General features: G+C 44.3%; 1 protein-coding gene across 3 annotated transcripts in view; it reads right to left on the bottom strand.

Annotated features, from left to right (window-relative positions):
• LOC146990174 (low choriolytic enzyme-like) overlaps window positions 1-21,133 on the bottom strand; it is a 42,410-nt gene that overhangs the window by 9,724 nt on the left and 11,553 nt on the right. Inside the window, exons 1-8 of one of the 3 annotated variants that reach the window (XM_085770039.1) lie at window positions 19,956-20,082; window positions 19,698-19,725; window positions 19,538-19,588; window positions 19,213-19,344; window positions 18,536-18,656; window positions 18,075-18,253; window positions 17,176-17,257; window positions 16,778-16,910 (exon numbers count right to left, since the gene is read on the bottom strand). In XM_085770039.1, the coding sequence (XP_085626165.1) occupies window positions 16,778-16,910; window positions 17,176-17,257; window positions 18,075-18,253; window positions 18,536-18,656; window positions 19,213-19,344; window positions 19,538-19,588; window positions 19,698-19,725; window positions 19,956-20,009 (780 nt within the window). In that variant the 5' untranslated portion in view covers window positions 20,010-20,082. Of the gene's footprint in view, window positions 1-16,777; window positions 16,911-17,175; window positions 17,258-18,074; window positions 18,254-18,535; window positions 18,657-19,212; window positions 19,345-19,537; window positions 19,589-19,697; window positions 19,726-19,955; window positions 20,083-21,133 lie in introns of those variants that run through there. The other 2 variants (XM_085770040.1, XM_085770038.1) reach the window with 2 other exon arrangements.

Raw genomic sequence — 21,133 nt, 5'->3', positions numbered from 1 at the left:
ACTTAGTTATTTGTCTAGGAAGACGTTTCGCCTCTCATCCAAGAAGCTTCATCAGTTCATGTACGTGTAGCAGTCTTTGGTCCCGTGACGTCACTCGGGAGGTGGCCACAGTCAATTGCGGTGGGTGAATGCTGCATAAAGGGGGGGTGTAGAGTACCTGTCTTCCTCTTGCTTGCCGGAGGCCAGGCCATGTCATTTCCTGACGTCCGTCACTTCCGCCCCTCTGGTAGCAGTAGGCTGTCGGCCGCGGCTGCACTTCTCTCCACTTTGTCCCATCCAGTGCTAATTGTTATTTTGTATATAGAGGCTCGTTTGGGTGTTGCTGCACGCTGCTCATGCTGCTCACTGCTTCTACCGCTCCATGCGCCGCTTGCTGCTCGCTGCCGGTAAGTGAGCTTTCTTCTCACGTGTCTTCTTCTTTGGCGTTGCACATGTGGCGACCTGTGTGGTTTGTTTACAGGTCGCTCGTGTACAGCGCCGACCTTCCCCTCCACGCCGTGTTGGCCGGGACTGCCTGGCCGCTTTGTTGTACAATGACAGTAGCTCCCTCCTCCAGCCACTTGTAGCTTCTTACGTTTGTGTTTGTTTGTTATTGTAGGGTAAAGATGTCCATGTAGCGGCTCAGCGCCGGCTAACCACTGCTAATCCACTGCTGCTTTGCCTTGCTGGAGCTACCGTGTCTCTCCGGAGCTTCTTGAGTTCAGACACCGCTTGCTGCTGATTGACAGCTTGCTTCCTACTGCTTTGCTTGAGCTCCCATCGCCACCACGGCCGACTGGGCTTGTGTTTGCCCTGCCTGGCTTTGACTGTTTGGCTGGCTGGGTGTCTCTGGTTCTGCCCGTTGCTGCCCGGGCGTACCTGCAGCTCGGCAACGCTGTCGCTTTGTTATTCAGCCACGTCTTCATGTGTGTGTGTGTGTGTGTGTGTGTGTGTGAGAGAGAACAGTGTGGGAATTTGTTTTATTGTTGTTTCTTTGTTATCTTGTTAAGTTCTTTATTCATTTCTTTTCTTTTTGTTGTCATTTTGTTTTCCCTAACTGTTTCTCTGGTCTCCCCCCTTTCAGGTGCTGAGCCTACGGTGGTGGATTGGTGTCCGCTGGTGGTGCCCTTCCCCTTTTTGTGTTGTGTCTACATTGGTTTGAGTTTTCACTTTATTCTTATTTTGCTGCACGTGTGGTGTTCCTGGTATCCCCTTTGTGTTGACCCACCCTCACCAGTAGGCCTCAGCCCTGATTGGTCCCCCTTTAATTTCCCCCGTCACATCTCAGAGTTGCGTTCCTTTTTGGGTTTCGCTAGCTACTATTGGTGCTTTGTTGATGGTTTTGCCAAGCTAGCCAAGCCCTTGCATCAGTTGGTAGCCAATCTTGCTGGTACCAAATCAAGAAAAGGGTCAGGTCATACACTGGGGCTGTATGGACGCCTCAGTGTGAGGAGAGCTTTAGTGCTCTGAAGTCTAAGCTGGCCTACGCAGAATTTTCACGCACATTTATCCTTGAGACCGATGCCAGCCATAGTGGGCTTGGTGCTGTACTTTCACAGGAGACAAACAGTGGTGTGAGACCAGTGGCTTACGCCAGAAGGGGTCTCCGGCCCACTGAGTGCAATATGTCCAACTACAGCTCTATGAAGCTATCATTTCTTGTGCTCAAGTGGGCTGTGACGGAGAAGTTTCGGGAGTATTTGTTGGGGCACAAATGCGTCATGTACACAGACAATAACCCGTTGAGCCACCTTCAGTCTGCTAAACTGGGAGCTGCAGAGCATAGGTGGGCTGCTGAGCTTGCGGTCTTCGATCTTGAAATTAAATACCGTTCTGGGCGCAGCAACAGGAATGTGGACGCACTGCCGCAACAGTATGTGCCTGTCCCCCATTGGGCCCTTCCACCTTTGCCTGGCACTTTGGTCCCCAGCAGCATTCAGCATAATTCACATCCTGTTGTGTCTGCCATTCAGTCTTTGGTCTCCACTCTTCCATCCCACTCTGCGTCTGATCTTCTCTGCATGCAGGAGGACGACCCTCTGCTGAAGGTGTTTGTTTTTTGGCATTGTGGGTCCCTTCCCACCTCAGCTGAGCTTTCCCAGCCTGCAATTGCACTTTTGTGCCAGTGGGACTGCCTGGTTGAAGAAGATGGCGTATTTTTCCGCCAGGTCTTTCACTCTGACGGCGGTGACGGCGGTGAAGAGTTCCTTCAACTTGCCTGCTGTGCTCAAGCAGGAAATGCTGTGTCAGCTCAATCAGGAGCATGGTCACCAGGGCATAGAGAGGACCACTGAGTTGGTCTGGCAACGTTGCTACTGGCCAGGGATGTCATCAGATATTAAGAACTGGGTCCAGCAGTGCAGCCGCTGCTAAGTTGCTAAGGACTCAGGACAGGTTCCACATAGTTGTATGGGCCACCTGCTTGCATCCCGGCCCTACGAGCCCTCTCTTAATGGGCTTGAAATGTTTTGGTTTTGACTGATGTGTTTAGTAAAATTACAGTGGCTGTCCCCACCCGGGACCAGCGCGCCTCAACAGTGGCCCAGGTTTTGGTCTCTGAATAGTTCTACAAGTTTGGTGTCCTGAGTCGCCTGCACTCAGACCAAGGCAGGAGTTTTGAGAGTTCCTTGATCTACTAGCTCTGCACTTTGTACAGTGTTGCCTGTACTACCCCCTACAATCCAGCCGGTAATGGTCAATGCAAAAGGTTTAACCGAACCCTCCATAACCTTCTGCGTACTTTGTCAGCTTTCCAGAAATGGAACTGGGCTCCTTGTCTGCCACAGGTGCTCTTTTGCTACAACACCACGCCACATCAGAGCACCGGCGAGTCACCGTTTTACTTGATGTTTGGGCAGGAGCCTTGTTTTCCTGTGGCAGGGCCGGCTCTAGGCATAGGCGATATAGGCGGTCGCCTAGAGCGCCAACTGCTGGAGGGGCGCCACCAGTCATTGGGAAAAGAAAAAAAAAAAAGAAAGATAATAATAATGATTTATGTCCGCTGGCCCCTCACTTAGTGTTTTCTGTGTAGAAAAAAAACCCCAAAACAAATAAATAAACAATGACAAACATGTTCCTAAATTGTGTATAGTCACACACACACAGCAGATACCTGTCTGCAGCAGGAATGCTCTCAAGCCGTTTTCTTGTTAGAAACGCCACATTTTTAATTAGATGTGTGGCACAAATGCCGGCGCGTTTGCGCAACCGTCTCAATATGTTTTTTTTTTTTTCATAGTTCGGTCATTTACGCAGTAGAAATGCGGTTCGACTACTGTGATTGGGAGACTCTCCTCTTTCAAATACGCACGGCCGCACGCCCTTGACGACCTGTCAATCAAAACAACAACTGTGAAGCGCTTTGAAACAGCAGAGTCGTTCAGAGGGAGAGAGAGAGAGAGAGAGAGAGAGAAGCAGTGAGGATGATGACGGTGCTTCAGAGGTTTAAAGTTCTGACTAATTTGATGAGGAAGATTATGAAAAAAGAATCGAGAGTTGAGATTTCAGCCTGCTCAGACAGCAGGGCCAGTGGGCCACAGCTCCAGATCAGCTCCAGCTCTGTATTCAGACCTGCTGAGCTATCAAACTAGTTTTTTTTTTTTTTTACCTCTCAAATAGTACCACAGTGACAACACATATAGGGTACATTATATAGGCTAAATATTGTAAATTTTGTGTGTTTTTTTTTGTCTATTTAGTTGATATTTGGAGACAATTTCTCATTTCGGGCTACACACATCTCATGAAGTTTGAAATGTAATGTGAAGTCAATATTTAGCTTCTGTTATCCCACATTTGAGACATTTGGTGAGAATGACAGTTAGGACTAACATTAATGCTCAAAAAGCAATTTCACAATTTTTTTTCTACACTTATCGCCTTATATCATACAGTATATTCCACTGCTTTTGTGAAGCCCAGACTTTCGTATACCCATTTCAAGCACCACAACAGTTTGTTCTCATGATTGTGAAGAGACTAATTTTTTCATGTCTTCACCCAGGATTTACTCAATGCAATTTTACTGATTGTTGTGCAAATTGTGTATCTCAGGGTCAGAGGGGACATAGAGATACACTGCTATGTTATCGTTATGATCATTATGATCATTGTTGGGGGGGGCGCCTGAGAGTAATCTCGCCTAGAGCACCAAAATGGCTAGAGCCGGCCCTGTCCTGTGGACTTCCTCCTTGGTCGTGTTCAGGATCCAGTGCCTGGTGAGGTACAGGACTGGGTATGCTGAACATCGAGCCAGACTTCGAGTTGCTTTTGAGGGTGTTAGTGGATGGCTGTTGCTACAACTGGCAGACGTAAAGAGAGACATGATCAACATGTCCGGGATGTACCTCTGCCTGTGGGCCAATTGGTGTACTTGAGGGACCGGTGTGAGAGGCCGACACAAGACCGACACAAGACCCATGACCTCTGGAGATCGGTGGTCCACCAAGTTGTGAGAGCTCCTGCGGGTGAGGGAGCAGTTTACACAGTGGCCCCCGTGGATGACCTGGATAGGATAGGATGTAATGTGCACTGAGACATGCTGAAGGCGGTGGTCCAGCCTGAGGCTGTAACTGTTCTGCCCCCGGTGCCATTTTCACCATCTTTACCTCCTTTGGTAGCCTCTGCTGATGACTCCTCCAGCAGTGACCTTTGGTTTCTAGTATCTGAGACCGCTGTGCCACCATCCGCTGTGCCGCCGCTTGCAGTGAGTCCTGACATTCCTCCTGCCCCAGCCGTGACGCCCTTGGATAATGGGGATTCATCACATCCAGCTTTCTCCCTGTTCCCAGCTGACCAGCCCAGTGCCAGTCAACGGTCTCTGCTTCAAACCACTCGTCACTCGTGGCTGTGCTAGCGTTGCAGCGTCCTTGGCGTGTTGCCATAAAGACGCACACTATTTTCTGTAGTGCACAGGTAAGGTGCGTCAAAGCGCTCCGATGCTTCTCCTTTACACTCATGTACCGAATATGTTTTGTGACACAGTTGGTCTCGCTGCAGTGTGGCGGACTGTTGGTGCCCTGGAGCTGGGTTGCCCCACTGGAAGCCCTTCAGTGTGTCGTTGTGATGTAGGGCTGGGCGATATGAGAAAAAATCCTATCACGATAATTTTTTTCATATCAGTCGATATCGATATATATCACGATAGGACTCAAGTCACTGTTTTTGTCAAGCCTAAATGTTCCATCATACTCACAAGTGGGATTTGAAGATATCAGAAGGTTATTTCTGATTTAAAGGAGTCATCACCCGGAAATCGCATTTTTCCTTGTTATAACATGTATACTGGTGTTGGACCTCAGTGGAAACTTGCCTGAAAACCTGGGGTTTGAAAGTGGCTGAGTTTTTTCGTTTGGGCTCTTTGTTTAAGCCAGAGTAGCTCATGAGGCTGCACACCGCAACATTACGAGATTTTGATTCTGCGCCTACGGTGACGTCACCGTGGCGACTGCTTTCATAAACACACCTCTCTTCCACCACCCCGACTTCTGCCGCGCCGCCATTACGGGTTGTTTTATTTCCCACTGTAGCGCTGTTATTTCGTCACTTTATTAAGTTTTAATAATTTTTCATGCGAGAAAGTATGGGTTTAGATCCCCAATGTGCGGTTAGTTTATCCGGATGACGGCTGTTTAAAGTTTTCTCCGCGTTGGGAGAAGTGAGGTGCAGCCAGCTGCAGCCAGCACCAGAGGAGCGGAGGAGTGACTCCTCAACCCGCCTGCAGCGCTCGTTTACCTGGCCGAACGACATCGTCATGCCGCCGAAAGAAACTATCGTTAATTTATTAAGTTTTAATATTTTTTCATGCGAGAAAGTAAGGGTTTAGATCCCCAGTGTGCGGTTAGTTTATCCGAATGACGGCTGTTTAGAAGTTAGCTCCGCGTTGGGAGAAGTGGGGTGCAGCCAGCTGCAGTGAGCACCAGAGGAGAGGAGGAGGAGTGACTCCTCAACCCGCCTGCAGTGCTCGTTTAGCCGGCCGATAACAACGTCGTCATGCCGCCGGAGGAAAGGGTCGTTAATTTATTAAGTTTTAATATTTATTCATGCGAGAAAGTAAGGGTTTAGATCCCCAATGTGCGGTTAGTTTATCCAAATGACGGCTTAGAAGTTTGCTTCGCGTTGGGAGAAGTGCAGCTCCAGCGAGGCAGAGGAGCGGAGAGTGACTCGTCAGCAACCCGCCTGCAGCTGCTTGTTAACCGGTCAAACTACGTTGTCATCCCCGCGGAGGAAACGGTCGTTAATTAACTTACCCGCAGGTTTGTAGAGGTTTACCGCCGACTGGTTAAATTCTTTTTAGGAGATAAATGTTTGTCTCACTGATGAAATCTAACAATTGTGGCAGTCGTATTAGTTTGTTTGAATGAAAAGTGAAGCTTCAGAGCAGCAGCAGCTTTGCACCGGGGCTCTGTAGCCTACGTACAGAAATCACCACATTTGCATCAATAAATACATGTTTTACAATGAACCGATACAATTTTGTTTTATTTTATGAAGTTATAACATGGTTACGGTACATGACAGAGCAGCATAGGTATGCGGTTTCCAATACAGCCTGCATGTAGCCCACTGGGCTCTGTCCTCCCTGCGTCCAATCAATGCGCGCCTCATTACATATTAATACAATGAACATCCGGACTAGTCAAAACCTCGCGCCTACTCTCACGAGAGAAAGTTGCCATATGAAAAAGTGTCAGAACAAGCTCTATGTTTGAATTTTTTTTAAAAAAATGTTTCCAATAAGTTTTAAGAACTGATTCAAAGCAATTAAAGGGGGATTGGATACATAAAAAACCAGGTGATGACTCCTTTAAATATTTATTTTTCGTCAAAAATTGAACATTTCAGATGTAATGATTAACATATAAAAGCAATGAGTAGCCTAATAACAGTTTCAGATAAATAAAACTGGTATTATACAGTTAGTTTCAACCAAATAATTTTGTTTGGACAAGAGACATACATGAGTGCTGATATACAGTACAACAGCACTGGGTCTTTTTACAGACATTATCACTCCGCTGTTCAGGCGTTCTTTACTAGACTAGACTAGAGCCAGGCTCCCCATACAGGAGCTGCTCCATCTCTCTGCTGCTGCTACAGTTATAAACGGACGTGAAAATTAAAACCCGGACCTGACGTGGCCCGTCTAATTAGCGATTATTCTCAGCCTAAACCCGGCTGAAAAAGAAAAAGGAAGAGAAATCGCCGCGGTTAGCGCTTGCTTCGCAGGTGGCCAGTGTATAGGTCGGCACAGCTGAACAGTGTCGCTCTGGTGTGAGGAGCAGCAGCAGCAGCAGCAGCAGCAGCAGCAGCAGCAGCAGCAGAGCGGCCACGCCTTGACTGCGCTCCCTTTGATGTGTGACGGCGAGCCGCTCCGACTGCCTGCTGTCTCCGTGGTTAAAGTTTAGGGTTGTTTACACTAGGGATGCACCGATCCACATTTTTTTCACTTCCGATCGGATCCCGATACAAGAATTTGGATATCTGCCGATACCGATACTATTCCGATACCAGAGCTTTTTTTTTAAATTCAATTATTTTTTTAGATTTTCCCCTCCCACCTAAAGCTATGTTCTACGTAGGGGTGTCAAACTCATTCAGGGGCCACAAACAGCACAACTGGATCTCAAGTGGGCCAGAGCAGTAGAATAATAGCATGATAAGGTATAAATAAAAAGAAGAACTTTTCCCTTTGTATTATAAGATGTTTACAGTTAATGAACTATTCTTTTACAAAACATATTATGAACAATCTGAAATTTCTTCATAAAAATACATGTGCAATTTCAACAATAATATGCCTCTTTTGTCTTCTATGTAATTTTCACACTTGGCAAATTAATTCTGAGGGCGAGATTGGACTCCCTGCTGGACCAGTTTTGGCCCGCGTGCCGCACGTTTGGTCTACAATCTGAAAAATTATGAGAAAATTTTGAAAAAAGCACCCCACACACAGACACACACACACCCTCCCCCCCAAGCTCGTATGGCCCTCGGAGCCTCCTAACGACACACCCCCTTCAGCAGAGCAGAGCAACAAGCCTGCCTGCAGAAACCAAACACGGCTTTGAATGCGGAGTAACAGTGTCGGATTCACAACTTCCACAATAAAACCAAAGATTACCTGTTCAACATAAACTCCGCTCTATCAGCACCGCCGCTGCAGCGTGGTCGCTCTGCACACAGCACACCGCGGCTCCGCGAGCTTTAGACCCCGTGTCTCCCTACTTCTCTCCCCGACACACAGCGCCCTGTCCTGGGGGTGGCCGGCGCCGCACCGGCGGTCCCGTTGTCGCTGCCACGGAACACACCGGCCTGACCATCGGGGCGCCGCCGTCATTAGCGGTAGCTGGTACACGGTGGTGCCGGTGCTTGGGCTGCCGCGGTCTTGTTCCTTTCATAGGGAGCAACAACACGGGAGAGGTGTTGCGGGGGGTGCGCACTCTGAACTACGGGAGCCCAGCAGCGAGCGTTGGTAGTGGATGTTGAAGAGAAAATTGTTTTTCTTAAAATAAATCGATGTAAAGTACAAATTCGAATTAATCGATTTATTGCCCAGCCCTACATTGCACGTTGCTGTCTTGCTTTGCGGTGTTTCGAGCATGAAATATTTACAAACAGCGGACAGGTGTGCTGCTCAATGCTACCCGGCTGCTGCTGCTAGTGGCTCAGCAGGCTGCAAACAGCGGAATATATTTCCTGAACGGGGGTGTGTCTCATCGGCCTCACTGACACACGGCACACGCCTCCTTCAGGAAATCCGTTCCACACTTTTGCAGCCACCTAGCAGAGTAGCCAACAGGAGTAACTTTTGGAATCATTTCAGCAGACAACCATGAAAGCACATGTGTTTCAGGGATCGGAAATTTGCGCAGGTGGGATCGGAATTTTCCGATCCATTAATTACACTCGTATCGGTACCCGATACCGATACTGGATCGGATCTGCCCCATCCCTAGTTTACACCTACTATATTAGAGTTCAATCAATCTGGGTTAATGTAAACATGACGTACCACGTCTTTTCGCGGTCACTCGTCCTAGTTCTCCTCCATTTTTTCTTTCGAGGCAACACTCATTCTCTCTCTCTTTTTTACTGGCGATGCCCCGCTGCTGACGCCAGGCTGCAGCAGCCCAAACATTACCACGTGTTGTTGTGCTGTGTACAGTCTTCCTGTGCTGTGTCAATCTGGTTGGCTCAGCCAGTGGTTAAGCGCGGCGCAACTCTCGTTTGCATTGGCTGTTTCAAAACATGAATGAATGAAACCTATCGACTTTCTATCGACCACGTTTCATATTGCTATTGAGTAAAGTTATATCGCGATATCATTATCGTTTTATCGCCCAGCCCTATGTGATGTGTCCACGTGGTAAGTCGGCGTTGTCCGCTCCTCACTTTCAATCTGTTGCTCCCTCCTAGCTGATTGTATTGTCCTGTGCTGTTGTCCTAGAATACGTCCTCCTGGCACTCCATAAATACCATGCTGGTGAGGCCACAAATATTAAAGCCATCATCTCCTGGACCCGCTGCTGTTTTGGCTCACTTGAACTGTGCTCTGTGGCTCTTTGGCTCTCCTGAGCTGTGATAGAGAGGTGATTTATGGCGACCCAATCCCTGGTGGTGGTCGTTTCTTCACGAACCCCGTGTGTGTGTGTATGCGGTGCCACAAGTGCTTGGCCCCAGTTTAAATATTTAAATATTATGCAGCCTATGTCGATTTGATGCATTTCATTGATTAATTGTAAAATAAAATTGTTTTTATACTTTTCTAAAAATGTCTCTTGCCAGTGGTATTTCGAACCTGTAGCAGCCTGTAACAATAGTAAAGGTATCTCCCAGTGTTGGGCGAGCTACTTGGCAAATGTAGTGAGCTAAGCTACAAGTTACTCTACATGAATTGAAGCTTCACTACACTGAAGCTACCTACCAGAGAAATGTAGCAAGCTATGCTACAATAAAATGACAAAAGTAGCTTAGCTACATCAAAGCTATTTTTTTTTTTTTACATCAAACCAACTTCATTCCAAGTCATTGCTCTCTTGTGATCAATAAAACTTTAAGACAAACAGATTGGCAAAAAATGTTCATTTAAATTTAGTTTAGGCTATTTAGAAAAAAAAAAAAACCTGCAAAAATAATATTTCAGTAACAGCTTCTCCTCTCTTGTCATTTGTCCTACCTGCCTAAATGCCCATCTGCACACACACACACACACACACACGTTTGATGTTTTCTGACTGAATTGTGAGCTTAGGTGGCGATTGTTGTGTAGCTTCAGGAAAATACCTTAATGTGAATGTGTGTCCTCAAACCCCTATTTGACGTGTTTTTGGGTTGCAGAGGAAGCGTGCTCTCTGAGGACTCGATTAGAAACATAAAATAAAGTTGTCCAGCTACGGCCCTGATTCACTCTCTCCCTCCTCTGTCACCTGCTGCGTGCTGCGCCCCGCTGCAGCAGACGGGCATCAGCAGAAGGATACGTACAGTACATGACGTCACCATAGACTGTAAAAAGAATGGACGTAGCACCCGTGACGTCACCCATTGGTTTTTGGGAGTCGTTTTTGTGACTCAAATATGGCGGCCTGAACAGCGCGTGTTGGATTGGCCGGCCGAGAACCCGCCCACTGGCCTCAAAGCAGCTGTCCACGGAGCTGCTCGGACCTGTCACTCAACGTTTCCGCGCCCTAATTGGCCAGAATTTTAACCTAATAACAGTAAAACGGTAGAGTTAAAAAAAAATCCACCCCCCTCAGAGTGTGTGCGGGGGTAGAAACTATCGATTGAGACAAAAAAACGTTCTGACACCAGGCTTCATGTTTATTGAGGATGTAAAATCGGCGATTTTAACATGGGGGTCTATGGGGAATGCTCCCTTCTGACACCAGCCCCCGAGGAAGCCGAGGGGATTGCAGTTTTTTGAACGCGGAAGTGAGCTTCACTTCTCAGACCGACAACTGCCCCCTTGGACGTCACTTGGAAGCGGTACATTAAAGGTCTAGAAATGCCTGGGGAAATGTAGCTTCTATGGACGCTACCGCGCTACTGATCAGTAAAATTAACTTAAAGCAGAAGTAAGTGGTCCGGTCGTTTTCGCTAATGCTGCGTTCTAGGCAGGCTTTTGAAATCGTAAATTACAGCTTCAAGTCACAACTTACGACTTTGTAGCGTTCCAGGCAACCCACTCGTGTTTTTCCGACCTGTTTTACCGGTGAAAGTCACTATAACGGCCACTGGTAACTTCCGACCGGTGAACTCGTACCAGATCGAACTGGTACGACTTCACGGTCGGAAAAATACGAGTTTCCTTGAACGCACCATAACAGTCCTCGTCCCTACGTCGCCACATTCACGGCGTTCCTTGGCTGCACACACAGCCCTGCATGCCGTACTCTCTCCTCATTGGATAAAAACTGTAGGATACGATAAATGTTTTCTCCTCGGCTCAGAGCAGAGCAGAGTGACTGACAGACCCGTGTTTCAGACCAAACACTCTATGTAAGTGATTGCTGTCGGAAGATATAACTATTTAAGACTTATATTAACACAAATATATCACTTACTTCTGCTTTAACTACTGAAAAGCTATTTGATGTAGAAAACAGCGACGCTACGACCACGATACTGAGAAATGTAGTTAAGTTACTAACGCCGCTACTTGTAACGTTGCTACTGCCCAACACTGCTATCTCCTTGGGCGAAACTCCCCAGGTGGCGTTGTTGGTACAACATTTCCGTCCCCCACTTGCCACACTTAGAAATTTGGATGGTCCGGTCCGATGCTGGCCATAATTTCAGGATCGGACATTGGAAAAAACAACTATAACCCGTCTGATTTGATCCATAAACCCAAACAATGACATAAATGCTCATTTTAACTAGGGCTGCAACTAACGATTATTTTGATAATCGATTAATCTGTCGATTATTTCTTCGATTAATTGATTAATCGGATTTTAAAAAAGGCACAAATTTGATTTACATTGTAGGGAAGAGAAGAATGAGAGGAGGAGTTGTTTCTCAGTTTGATCCAGCATGTCACTGGTATCATTTATTTCTTTCTCCCTAACTTTATTCAAAAACAGAATGTTATTCCAAATGGACAATATTAGTGCAAAAAATTGCACAAATAAGTTTTTTTTTAAGTTAGTTGAACGGCCCAGAGCTGTTAAACTAATAATAATACATTAAAAAATAATAATAGACAAAATTCATTAGGGCACTGCCTGATTTGCTTACAAGTGGAAGTCTGCAGCATGTTTACATCCAGAGGAAAATTCTGATCAACCCTGAAAGTTCATCATTCACCGGATCAACCGACAACAACCTGACGTTACTCCGACAGTTTTCAGTTTCGCTCACAGCCCACGTAATCACACCGTGATAAACACCAGTCACCGTGGGGGGACAGGCTGCACCCTCCGGGTCACACACCCACAACGTTACACACACACACACACACACACACACAGCAGCGATCTGATGTAAACATCGGTATTAACTGTAATAGCGCCCATCACCATAAAATAAAACGAGTAAATGATGGTCAAATCTCTAATCTGACTCCTCCACACACCGAGCTCTGAGCAGAGGAACAGCTGATCAAACCTCTAAGAAATATTTCTTACCTTTACTCCAGGTGTCCAAATCAGTCAGCAGCAGCAGTCATCAAACTCCAACAGTTTTATAATCCATATTATTCCCGTTTGCATCGCGTTCCTCGCTGCCTGCGTGTTTCATTCATTTGCATTGTGTGGAAAAAAAGAAAAAAGTTTTAGCTAACGTTAGCTTTAGCTTTAGCTTTAGCTTCAGCTCCTGACAGGAGAGGCTGACAGAGGAGACAGTGAAGCCTCTCTGCTGCTGGTACCGAGTCCAGACCACCGGTCCAGAGGTCCAGACAGTCCGTGACCATGTCCGTGGCCATGTCCGTGACATACCGCGTCCGAGCCGCGCGGACCGTGTCCGTGTGGGAGTAACGTTGGACCGGGAGTAAACAACGCGGTGGAACCGGACAACACAGGTCCGGTTGATCAGAAACACGGCTGTTGCCGCCGCTAAAAATACCTCTTTTTTTTACATGATGCAAATGAATGAACCAGGCTGGCCGCCACGCGATGTAAACGGAAATAATATTAGTGGATTATTGGAGCTGGATGACTGCTGCTGCTGACTGTTTTGGACACGGGTAAAGATAAGAAATATTTTCTTTTTTTCCTTGGCTCTGGGCCAAGTTAATCGCTACCCAACGAATCGATAATCAAATTCGTTGCCAACGAATTTAATAATCGATTTTTATCGATTTTATCGATTAGTTGTTGCAGCCCTAATTTTAACGTTGCTCAACATGCCATACGCAGAGATGCAGTGTTGGGGAAGGTATTGCAAGTGTAGCTTGTAAAAATACTTGTAGTTCAACTTGGCAGTAGTTTGAACAAACTACATTTCTCACAGCTATAGCTTTAGCAACTAGATACTCATTAGGCCTATATTAATTTAACTGCAGTGTTAACTAAATCAACATACAGGGTGAAACAAAATATAACAGCCTACAAAAAATGTACTACATGCCAGCAGAGATATGCCTCTCAATTGAGTTTTATTTTTTTAAAGAAAAAAAGCTGTCATTTTTGGTCAATGTACTGTAGGTTCATGTTGGGTATAATCTATATGTTGGGTAACATGAAGATAAAATGAAAATCTTACGACAATACCCACTTGTAAATCAGAACTTCTGAATTAGCGGTATTAAATTTTTTGTTGACTGATTTACATTTATGTAAATCAGTCAACAAAAAATTTAATAAAAATACAAAGAGGTAGACATATTCTAGATCGGTGTGTCTTGAACAAGGGGGGAGTTGTGGGTTCTACAAGTGAAGACCAAAAGTGAGCAACTCTCCATTGACCCCCATGTTAAAATAGCTGACTTTACAGCTTAAAAAAACATATTTACAGCCAGCCTGGTAGCCTACCTTTTTATTTTTTTGGTCTCTACCGATAGTTTCCACATCCGTGAACACTGTGTGTGTGTGGAGTGGGGGGGTGGGGGGGGACTACTACATGTAGTTCAACTACATAGGCTAGTAAAAGACGCTGCATTTGTTATGTAAACAGTAGCTAGAAGGTGAGTGTCACAGTGAATTAGCCTAGCGCTGTTATCAAGTCAGCTGTGTGGACTTATTTTACGTGCATATGTGACAGTTGAGAATTAAAGTCAGAGGTTCGAAGACGATCAGATACCATCGTAGTTCCGACCATAAACGGCGATTCGGCGGCGTTATTCTCATGACCTGTCGGGCAGCGTCTGCGAAACCGAAAGTAAGGAAACGCTGGTCGGCTCGACCAGCATTTCCACCACCACTAATAATAACAAAATAACGATAGAGACAAAACAATATATTTATCGGAAATGGAGCCATTAACAAGTGTGGGTAGTGTAGATTCATCCACATTATGAGACTTTTTTATTGTGAAAAAGTGGTATTGAGCCATCCCTAGTGCTCCTCAGCAATCTTCTTGCTAAAGTCTTGGGGGAGCGCTTTGCCTCTTTCCATAATAAGATGTTTGTTGCAGAAGAGCTTGTTGAGAAATTACTTATGACGTATATCCCCATTCAGAGATGGGAAACCTTTTTCAAAAGTTAATTAAAGCACTTATCCAGCAACATATCTAACTATGCTCTAAGGTGTGAGAACCTAATAATTGAATAGTTTGTGCTTTTTTCTTGCAGTGGAAATATGTTGAAATTAAAAAAATGTTGACGTGTTGAATACTTATCTCCCAAGATATTAAGACATTTCACAAAAAAAAAAATCATCAAAAGCTCTACAGATGAGTAGGTAGCAAAACTTTAATCTTTGAAACCTGCAATTAGCCTGGCAAGCCATGAAGCTGTAGCCTATAGTATGATCCAAACTGCACTTTCCATCTGTAAGCGGAATGTTTGTGTTAATATAAGTCTTAAAATAGTTATATCTTCCGACAGCAATCACTTATATAGAGTGTTTGGTCTGAAACACGGGTCTGTCAGTCACTCTGCTCTGCTGTAAGCCGAGGAGAAAACTTTCCTTGTATCCTACAACCTTTTTCCAATGAGGAGAGAGAACGACATAAAGGGGCGGTCCTCTCTGTGTGTGTGGGGGGGCAGCTGCATAGACTGAGGACGATGCGCGTGAATGTGGTGACGTAGGGACGAGGGCGGGGACTGCTAACTCCATCCGCTGACAGGAAGTTAGCCAAAACGACCGGATCGCTTACTTCTGCTTTAAAATGATGGCAAGTTTCTACCTGTATTTCGTCAGAGTAAAGAATCACACATTTATATTTTATAATTTTATTATAAGTAAATGAACAGAAGTAATTGATTACGAACCAGAAACGGCTTAGTGGTATAACAAATACAATAAACCCCCAAAATAGGAAGAAGAATGAGAACTGGCGTGTGATGAAGTTATTATTCAATATATAAGGTGGTTCTGTTAATTTCACAGCTGCATCTGTCAACAGCTTAATCAACAACCATCAAAATAAATCAATGTCTCTTTGCTATGTGTCAGCCATGTGTCATTACAAAGCCATCCTCTTTGTATCTGAAAACAGGTAAAATATTTTGATCAAATTTACAGATGGCTGAAAAAAGAGAGTAAGGGTTTTTGCTGTTTGGTCTGACTTCAGCAGAAAGTTGAAGCTATCACCTTCCAGCAGGTGAATGCAGTCTGAAATACTGTAGAAATGCAGTCACCCTGTGCAGCCACAGAACTGTTTCACTCATCAGGGTTTCTGAAACAGAAACAGCTGCAGACCTGGCTGAAGTCTGACCACAGTAGATCACTTATGAGCAGAGGTGGGTAGTAACACGTTACATTTACTCCGTTACATTTACTTGAGTTACTTTGGGTATTGTACTTCTGAGAGTAGTTTCAATACTTTTTACTTTTACTTGAGTATATTTGTGAAGAAGAAGCGGTACTTTTACTCCGTTATTTTGAGCTATATTCTGGTCGCTACTCGCTACCTCAATCCAATGCACGATCTGTTTGTTTATGTTTTGATGGAGATACTTCCAACAGAGGCTCTGTCACATGACTGCGTTTCACCAATCAGTTAACCACACACACACACACACACACACACACACACACACACACACACACACACACACACACACACACACAGAGTTTATAGACCTCTGTATGCAAGTATAGGCCTATTTAAGTTATTGTGACTGAATTTGTCTTAATATATTACTTTCATTTTCATTTTAGGCTATTGTCTTAGTTGTTAAATGTTGTTCTTTGGCAATATCTGAATTTTTTAATTGCTATTTTATATTTTTGTGCATTTGATTAGGCCTACATTCATGTGCTGATCATTAAACGAACAAATCAGAGGTTACTCAGCAGTTACTCTGTACTTGAGTATTCACCAAGTACTTTCTTACTCTTACTCAAGTATGTTTGAATGGCTACTTTTTACTTTTACTTGAGTAACATTATTCTAAAGTAACTATACTCTTACTTGAGTAATTTTTTTTGGCTACTCTACCCATCTCTGCTTATGAGCCTCTATAGCTTGTAGTAGATAGTTGTCTTCTTCTTGTGTAATTAGTGATAGAATTAGCGGTATGATAGTGACTGTTAGGTGTTGAGGTAGGCCGACCTGCTCCTTCCTGGAGGCCGACCTGCCACTGATGTTACGTGGTTCTGAAAAAACAAAACAAAAAAACAGAATATTTCTGATTAACTGATTTCTAATATATATTTCAACCATATTTAATGTTGGTGTATTTAGTGTTTAGTATTTACTCACAGCATTGGTAAAGCTTGTTAACACGGGCGATGTCGTTAGCACTCATGCTTGAAGCCTGACCAAAGTTCAGTTTAGGATCACTCTTAGCAACAATGGTTGGTTGTCTGTTTTTGGAGAAGGCGAACCTTGAGAACACAAACACAACAGTTAGAAAGAAAAACACACTGTGTCTCATTTTTAAAGCTTTGTTCCTGCTAACTCTGACGCTTCTTGTATTTCTCACGGTTTCTTAGTATAATATAGCAATTTGCTACATAATAAGTGTTGCACAACAGTTTTATTATTGCATTAAGAAATAAACAAAGCAAGAAACACCTTCCTCAAATCTATGTAATAGCAAGTGTCTTGCTCAGGTGGTTTAAACACAGATGCATGTACTGATGCACTCACTTGCTGTAATGCATGACAGACTGGAAGTCATAGGGAGTGTCCAAGTTGTTAGTGTCCACCTTTTGGAAGTTTGATTCCTTCCCTGCATGGATGGAGAGACCATTTGGACTCTTTCAGGCTTTCAGGGTGTATTCAGCTTTTACATTTTTACCTTAGCCTCACAATCACATAAATCATCAAACCAATGGACCAAACCCACGACCTTCCAACAACAATGCCAGCGATGTAAAGCTTTATTTATTTCGTTATTTCGCACGTAATTCTTTTTTTTATTTTATTTTTTTTATAAGTGGTTCATCAATTCATCATCTTGCAAACAAGATGTCAGGTTAAGGTGGAAAATTAGCCTAAAGAATTTTTTAATTACTCTCAGATATATGCAAATGTTTGGCAAGGTTTGGGTTAGGCATTTACCTGAAAGCTCTGATGTTTGCCTCATGCAGCTAATATGACTGACGACTGTTGAGTGTGAGCTGATTAGACGTTTGCAGTCTTAGCCCCTAAACTCTGGAACAATTCACCTGTCATGCTGAAGCCTTCTAAATTTGTCACAGCTTTTAAATTATATCATTGTTGCTGTGTTTTTGTTGTGTTGTTCATATCTGTACCATTGGGATGCAGCCCACATGGAAAACTATAGTTAAAGATGTCTTTCTATTGCTGGAATTCATCCTGGAGGCGTGAGACATGTGAGAGAGGTTAGGCTACAGCAGTGCAGGCCTACATGCATTTTCTTTGTGAGTTTATTGACTGGGAGTCTGTGTCCAGTGCTGTCAGTAAAACCCAGAGCTTTAGGGTAACAACACAACCCTTTAACTTGTGGCCAACCATCCCAGCAGGATGTGTTGGAGGGGGCAAAACCAGAACCTTGGGATAAAGGTGTGTCTAGGTGAGCTGACCTTCCTGAATGTTGTCAAACAGGATGTTGACATGTTGGTCCCTATCAGAGCGGACCTGCTCGTGGTGGAAACCAAGAGCGTGGAGGACTTCATGCTGCACTGTGTGTGTGTACAGACAACCTTTTTTCTTCAGGGAGACATCTTGTCTTCCCCCCTGACGACCCAGGTAGGACCAGCACCTGATGCAAACACATACACACAACGTTTAACAATAATGGTTTTACATTGTTGGATTTTAACTTGATCCCCCCAGAGCTTTTTTAACCTCTGCGAGAATGAAACATGATGAGACATCACCATTAAAAACGTGTGTGTGTGTGTGTGTGTGTGTGTGTGTGTGTGTGTGTGTGTGTGTGTGTGTGTGTGTGTGTGTGTGTGTGTGTGTGTGTGTGTGTGTGTGTGTGTGTGTGTGTGTGTGTGTGTGTGTGTGTGTGTGTGTGTGTGTGTATGTGTGCGTGTACCCAGATCCAGAGAAGAAGCTGAGAAAATCCCGATCTGTCGAGCGACTCCACACAAAGCGAATGCAGGTGGACTTGTGGAAGGTCACAAGGGCTCTAATGATGATGTTTTCCTCATCAGCGGCTGCCGAGAGAAAGCACAGGCTGCCGGGAAATGTTTTCTACACCCTTTGTTTAATGCAGTACTGTAGATTAGATTTACTGGCTCTTTAAATCGTATCCACGTCAATGCCTCTCATTCTATCTCTGGTCCTAAATGCACATAAATGATATGCCCCCATCTCTGGTATCATCTTCATTTGAGTTTCATAATAGTTTGAGCTTTTTCAGAAATACATCATACCTTTTAATTCTATTACATGTATTTTATGATACAAAACTTGGTCAGAGGCTCTGGGAGTGAAAATATCTTATTTCCTGTTGCTTTTAGTGTGTACATTATTTTCTGGAATCTGCAAGCATAATCACAGAGCCTGGCAGCAATACAAGCCACAGATCAACGTGCCAATTTTATTTGGATACAATATGAACACAGTGGCCATAGTCTTTTGACAATTAGGGTTAACCTATGGAATTAGAGGTCTGGTGGTCTAAGTGGAAAGGGGTGGAGCTGGGAACCAACCTGAATTAGTGTCAGTCCAAAGAGTGGACTGGTTTTTGAGGAACAATCTGCTACTTACTGTACTCAGAAGAGATACTGACAGGAATTCTGACGTGGCCTCGAACTTTGGGCCACTTACAGCCTCTGGCCGTGCAGGGGTCCGCGTTTCTCTTGAAATTTGGCATAATGTCGTCATGGATCAGATGGGTCGCTGCAACAAACAAATGTGCAAACATTTTCAGTTTAAAAAAATGGATTGGGAATTCTCAAAACTTCACCAAATCTTTTTTTTCCTGATAAAACAACTATTCAGTCAATTGTTTCACCTTTATAATCAGTTGAGTTTCATTGTACTTTTTCTATTTTAGTGAGAAGAGTTGGATTATATAAAATGTGTATCTTACTTATGCCTTCGTTGGCTCTTGCAATGACTTCAGAGGTGTCCAAAGATGTGTCTGGATGGAGTTAAAGCAGAGGACAACATAATCAAAGAGCAGCTCTGTAACATGGGACATATTGACAGATGGTGCATGTTTCTGGGAAATTCCACACTATCCAACTCACCTATCTGTTCTCCTTCCTCATTTGCATCCTGCAACACAAAGGCACAAAACTGTTTAACTGAAAATCACAGAGTTGCAGCAATTTTCCTTCAATTTAAAAAGTCATAATATTATTTTATAATACTACAAGTGTTATCTCAAATAAAAGCAGTGTCACACAATATGACAAGGATGTTTTCTCTCTTATGTCAAGTTATTCTCACAGGACAGCAGAGAAAGTTTAGCATCATAATCCCAGTGTGGGAAGAGTAAGACTCACCACAGGCATGGCTGTCAATGAGACAAGGAGGAGGAAGAGGAGAACAGGAGTCATGATGATGATCCTCTCCAGTCAAACTTTAAATCTGAAAACTCAGGACAATCTGAACAGCGAGTATAGCCACTGAGGAGTCTGCTGCTGGATGCAGCCAGTGTCCAGTCCCTCACTTTTTATAGGCAGCACTTGCAGGGTGTGACTGATACCTGATACAGCTCAGGCATTAGTCATTTTGCTTATCTCAAGGTCCTGGGAAATTTTTATAGTTGTATTTTGATGCCTATTATTGTCTTCACAAAATCTCAGACAATGTATATTTGAGTGGATGATGAATGGATGATTCTCACACACCCTAACTTCCATCCCTGTCATACTTCAATGTAGTGTTGAAAGCTTAAAGGGATAGTTCACCCTAGAATGATATTTCGCTCATTATCTACTCACCCTCATGTTGACTAAGGGCTGGAAGAAGCTTCAGAGTCCACCGTCCCTTCTCTGAGTTACAGGGGGTCTTGGCGTAGCAGTGCATGTCCATATAACGGTTGCAAAGGGACACCAGAGCTCTTCGTAAAAAAACACACACAAAAAAACATCCAAATACCTCCATGATGCTCGTATGTAATGTCCGTCTTGTGCTGAAGCCCCAAATTGCGTAATTGTCCCGAAATTTTTTTTAAAAAGTCTATATTTTAAGCTTGTTTGTAGCGGAAGCTTCTCGAAGCTCCTCTTCCTGGTCCGTCCAAATCTCGCGTGATTTGCGCCGGCGTCAGTGCGGTTACTGCGAATCACGCGAGATTTGGACGGACCAGGAAGAGGAGCTTCGAGAAGCTTCCGCTACAAACAAGCTTAAAATATAGACTTTTTTAATTTTTTTCGGGACAATTACGCAATTTGGGGCTTCAGCACAAGACGGACATTACATACGAGCATAATGGAGGTATTTGGATGTTTTTTTGTGTGTGTTTTTTTACGAAGAGCTCTGGTGTCCCTTTGCAACCGTTATATGGACATGCACTGCTACGCCAAGACCCCCTGTAACTCAGAGAAGGGACGGTGGACTCTGAAGCTTCTTCCAGCCCTTAGTCAACATGAGGGTGAGTAATGAGCGAAATATCATTCTAGGGTGAACTATCCCTTTAAGCTGTAAACTTGGGACTTTTGGGGGGTGAAATCAGTCTTCC

Source organism: Trachurus japonicus, chromosome 3 (genome assembly GCF_045865225.1).
Source record: "Trachurus japonicus isolate A0001 chromosome 3, Traja_1.0".
Lineage (NCBI taxonomy): Eukaryota > Metazoa > Chordata > Actinopteri > Carangiformes > Carangidae > Trachurus > Trachurus japonicus.
The sequence above is the reverse complement of the archived record's forward strand: the minus strand, read 5'-3'. Positions and strand labels throughout refer to the sequence as shown.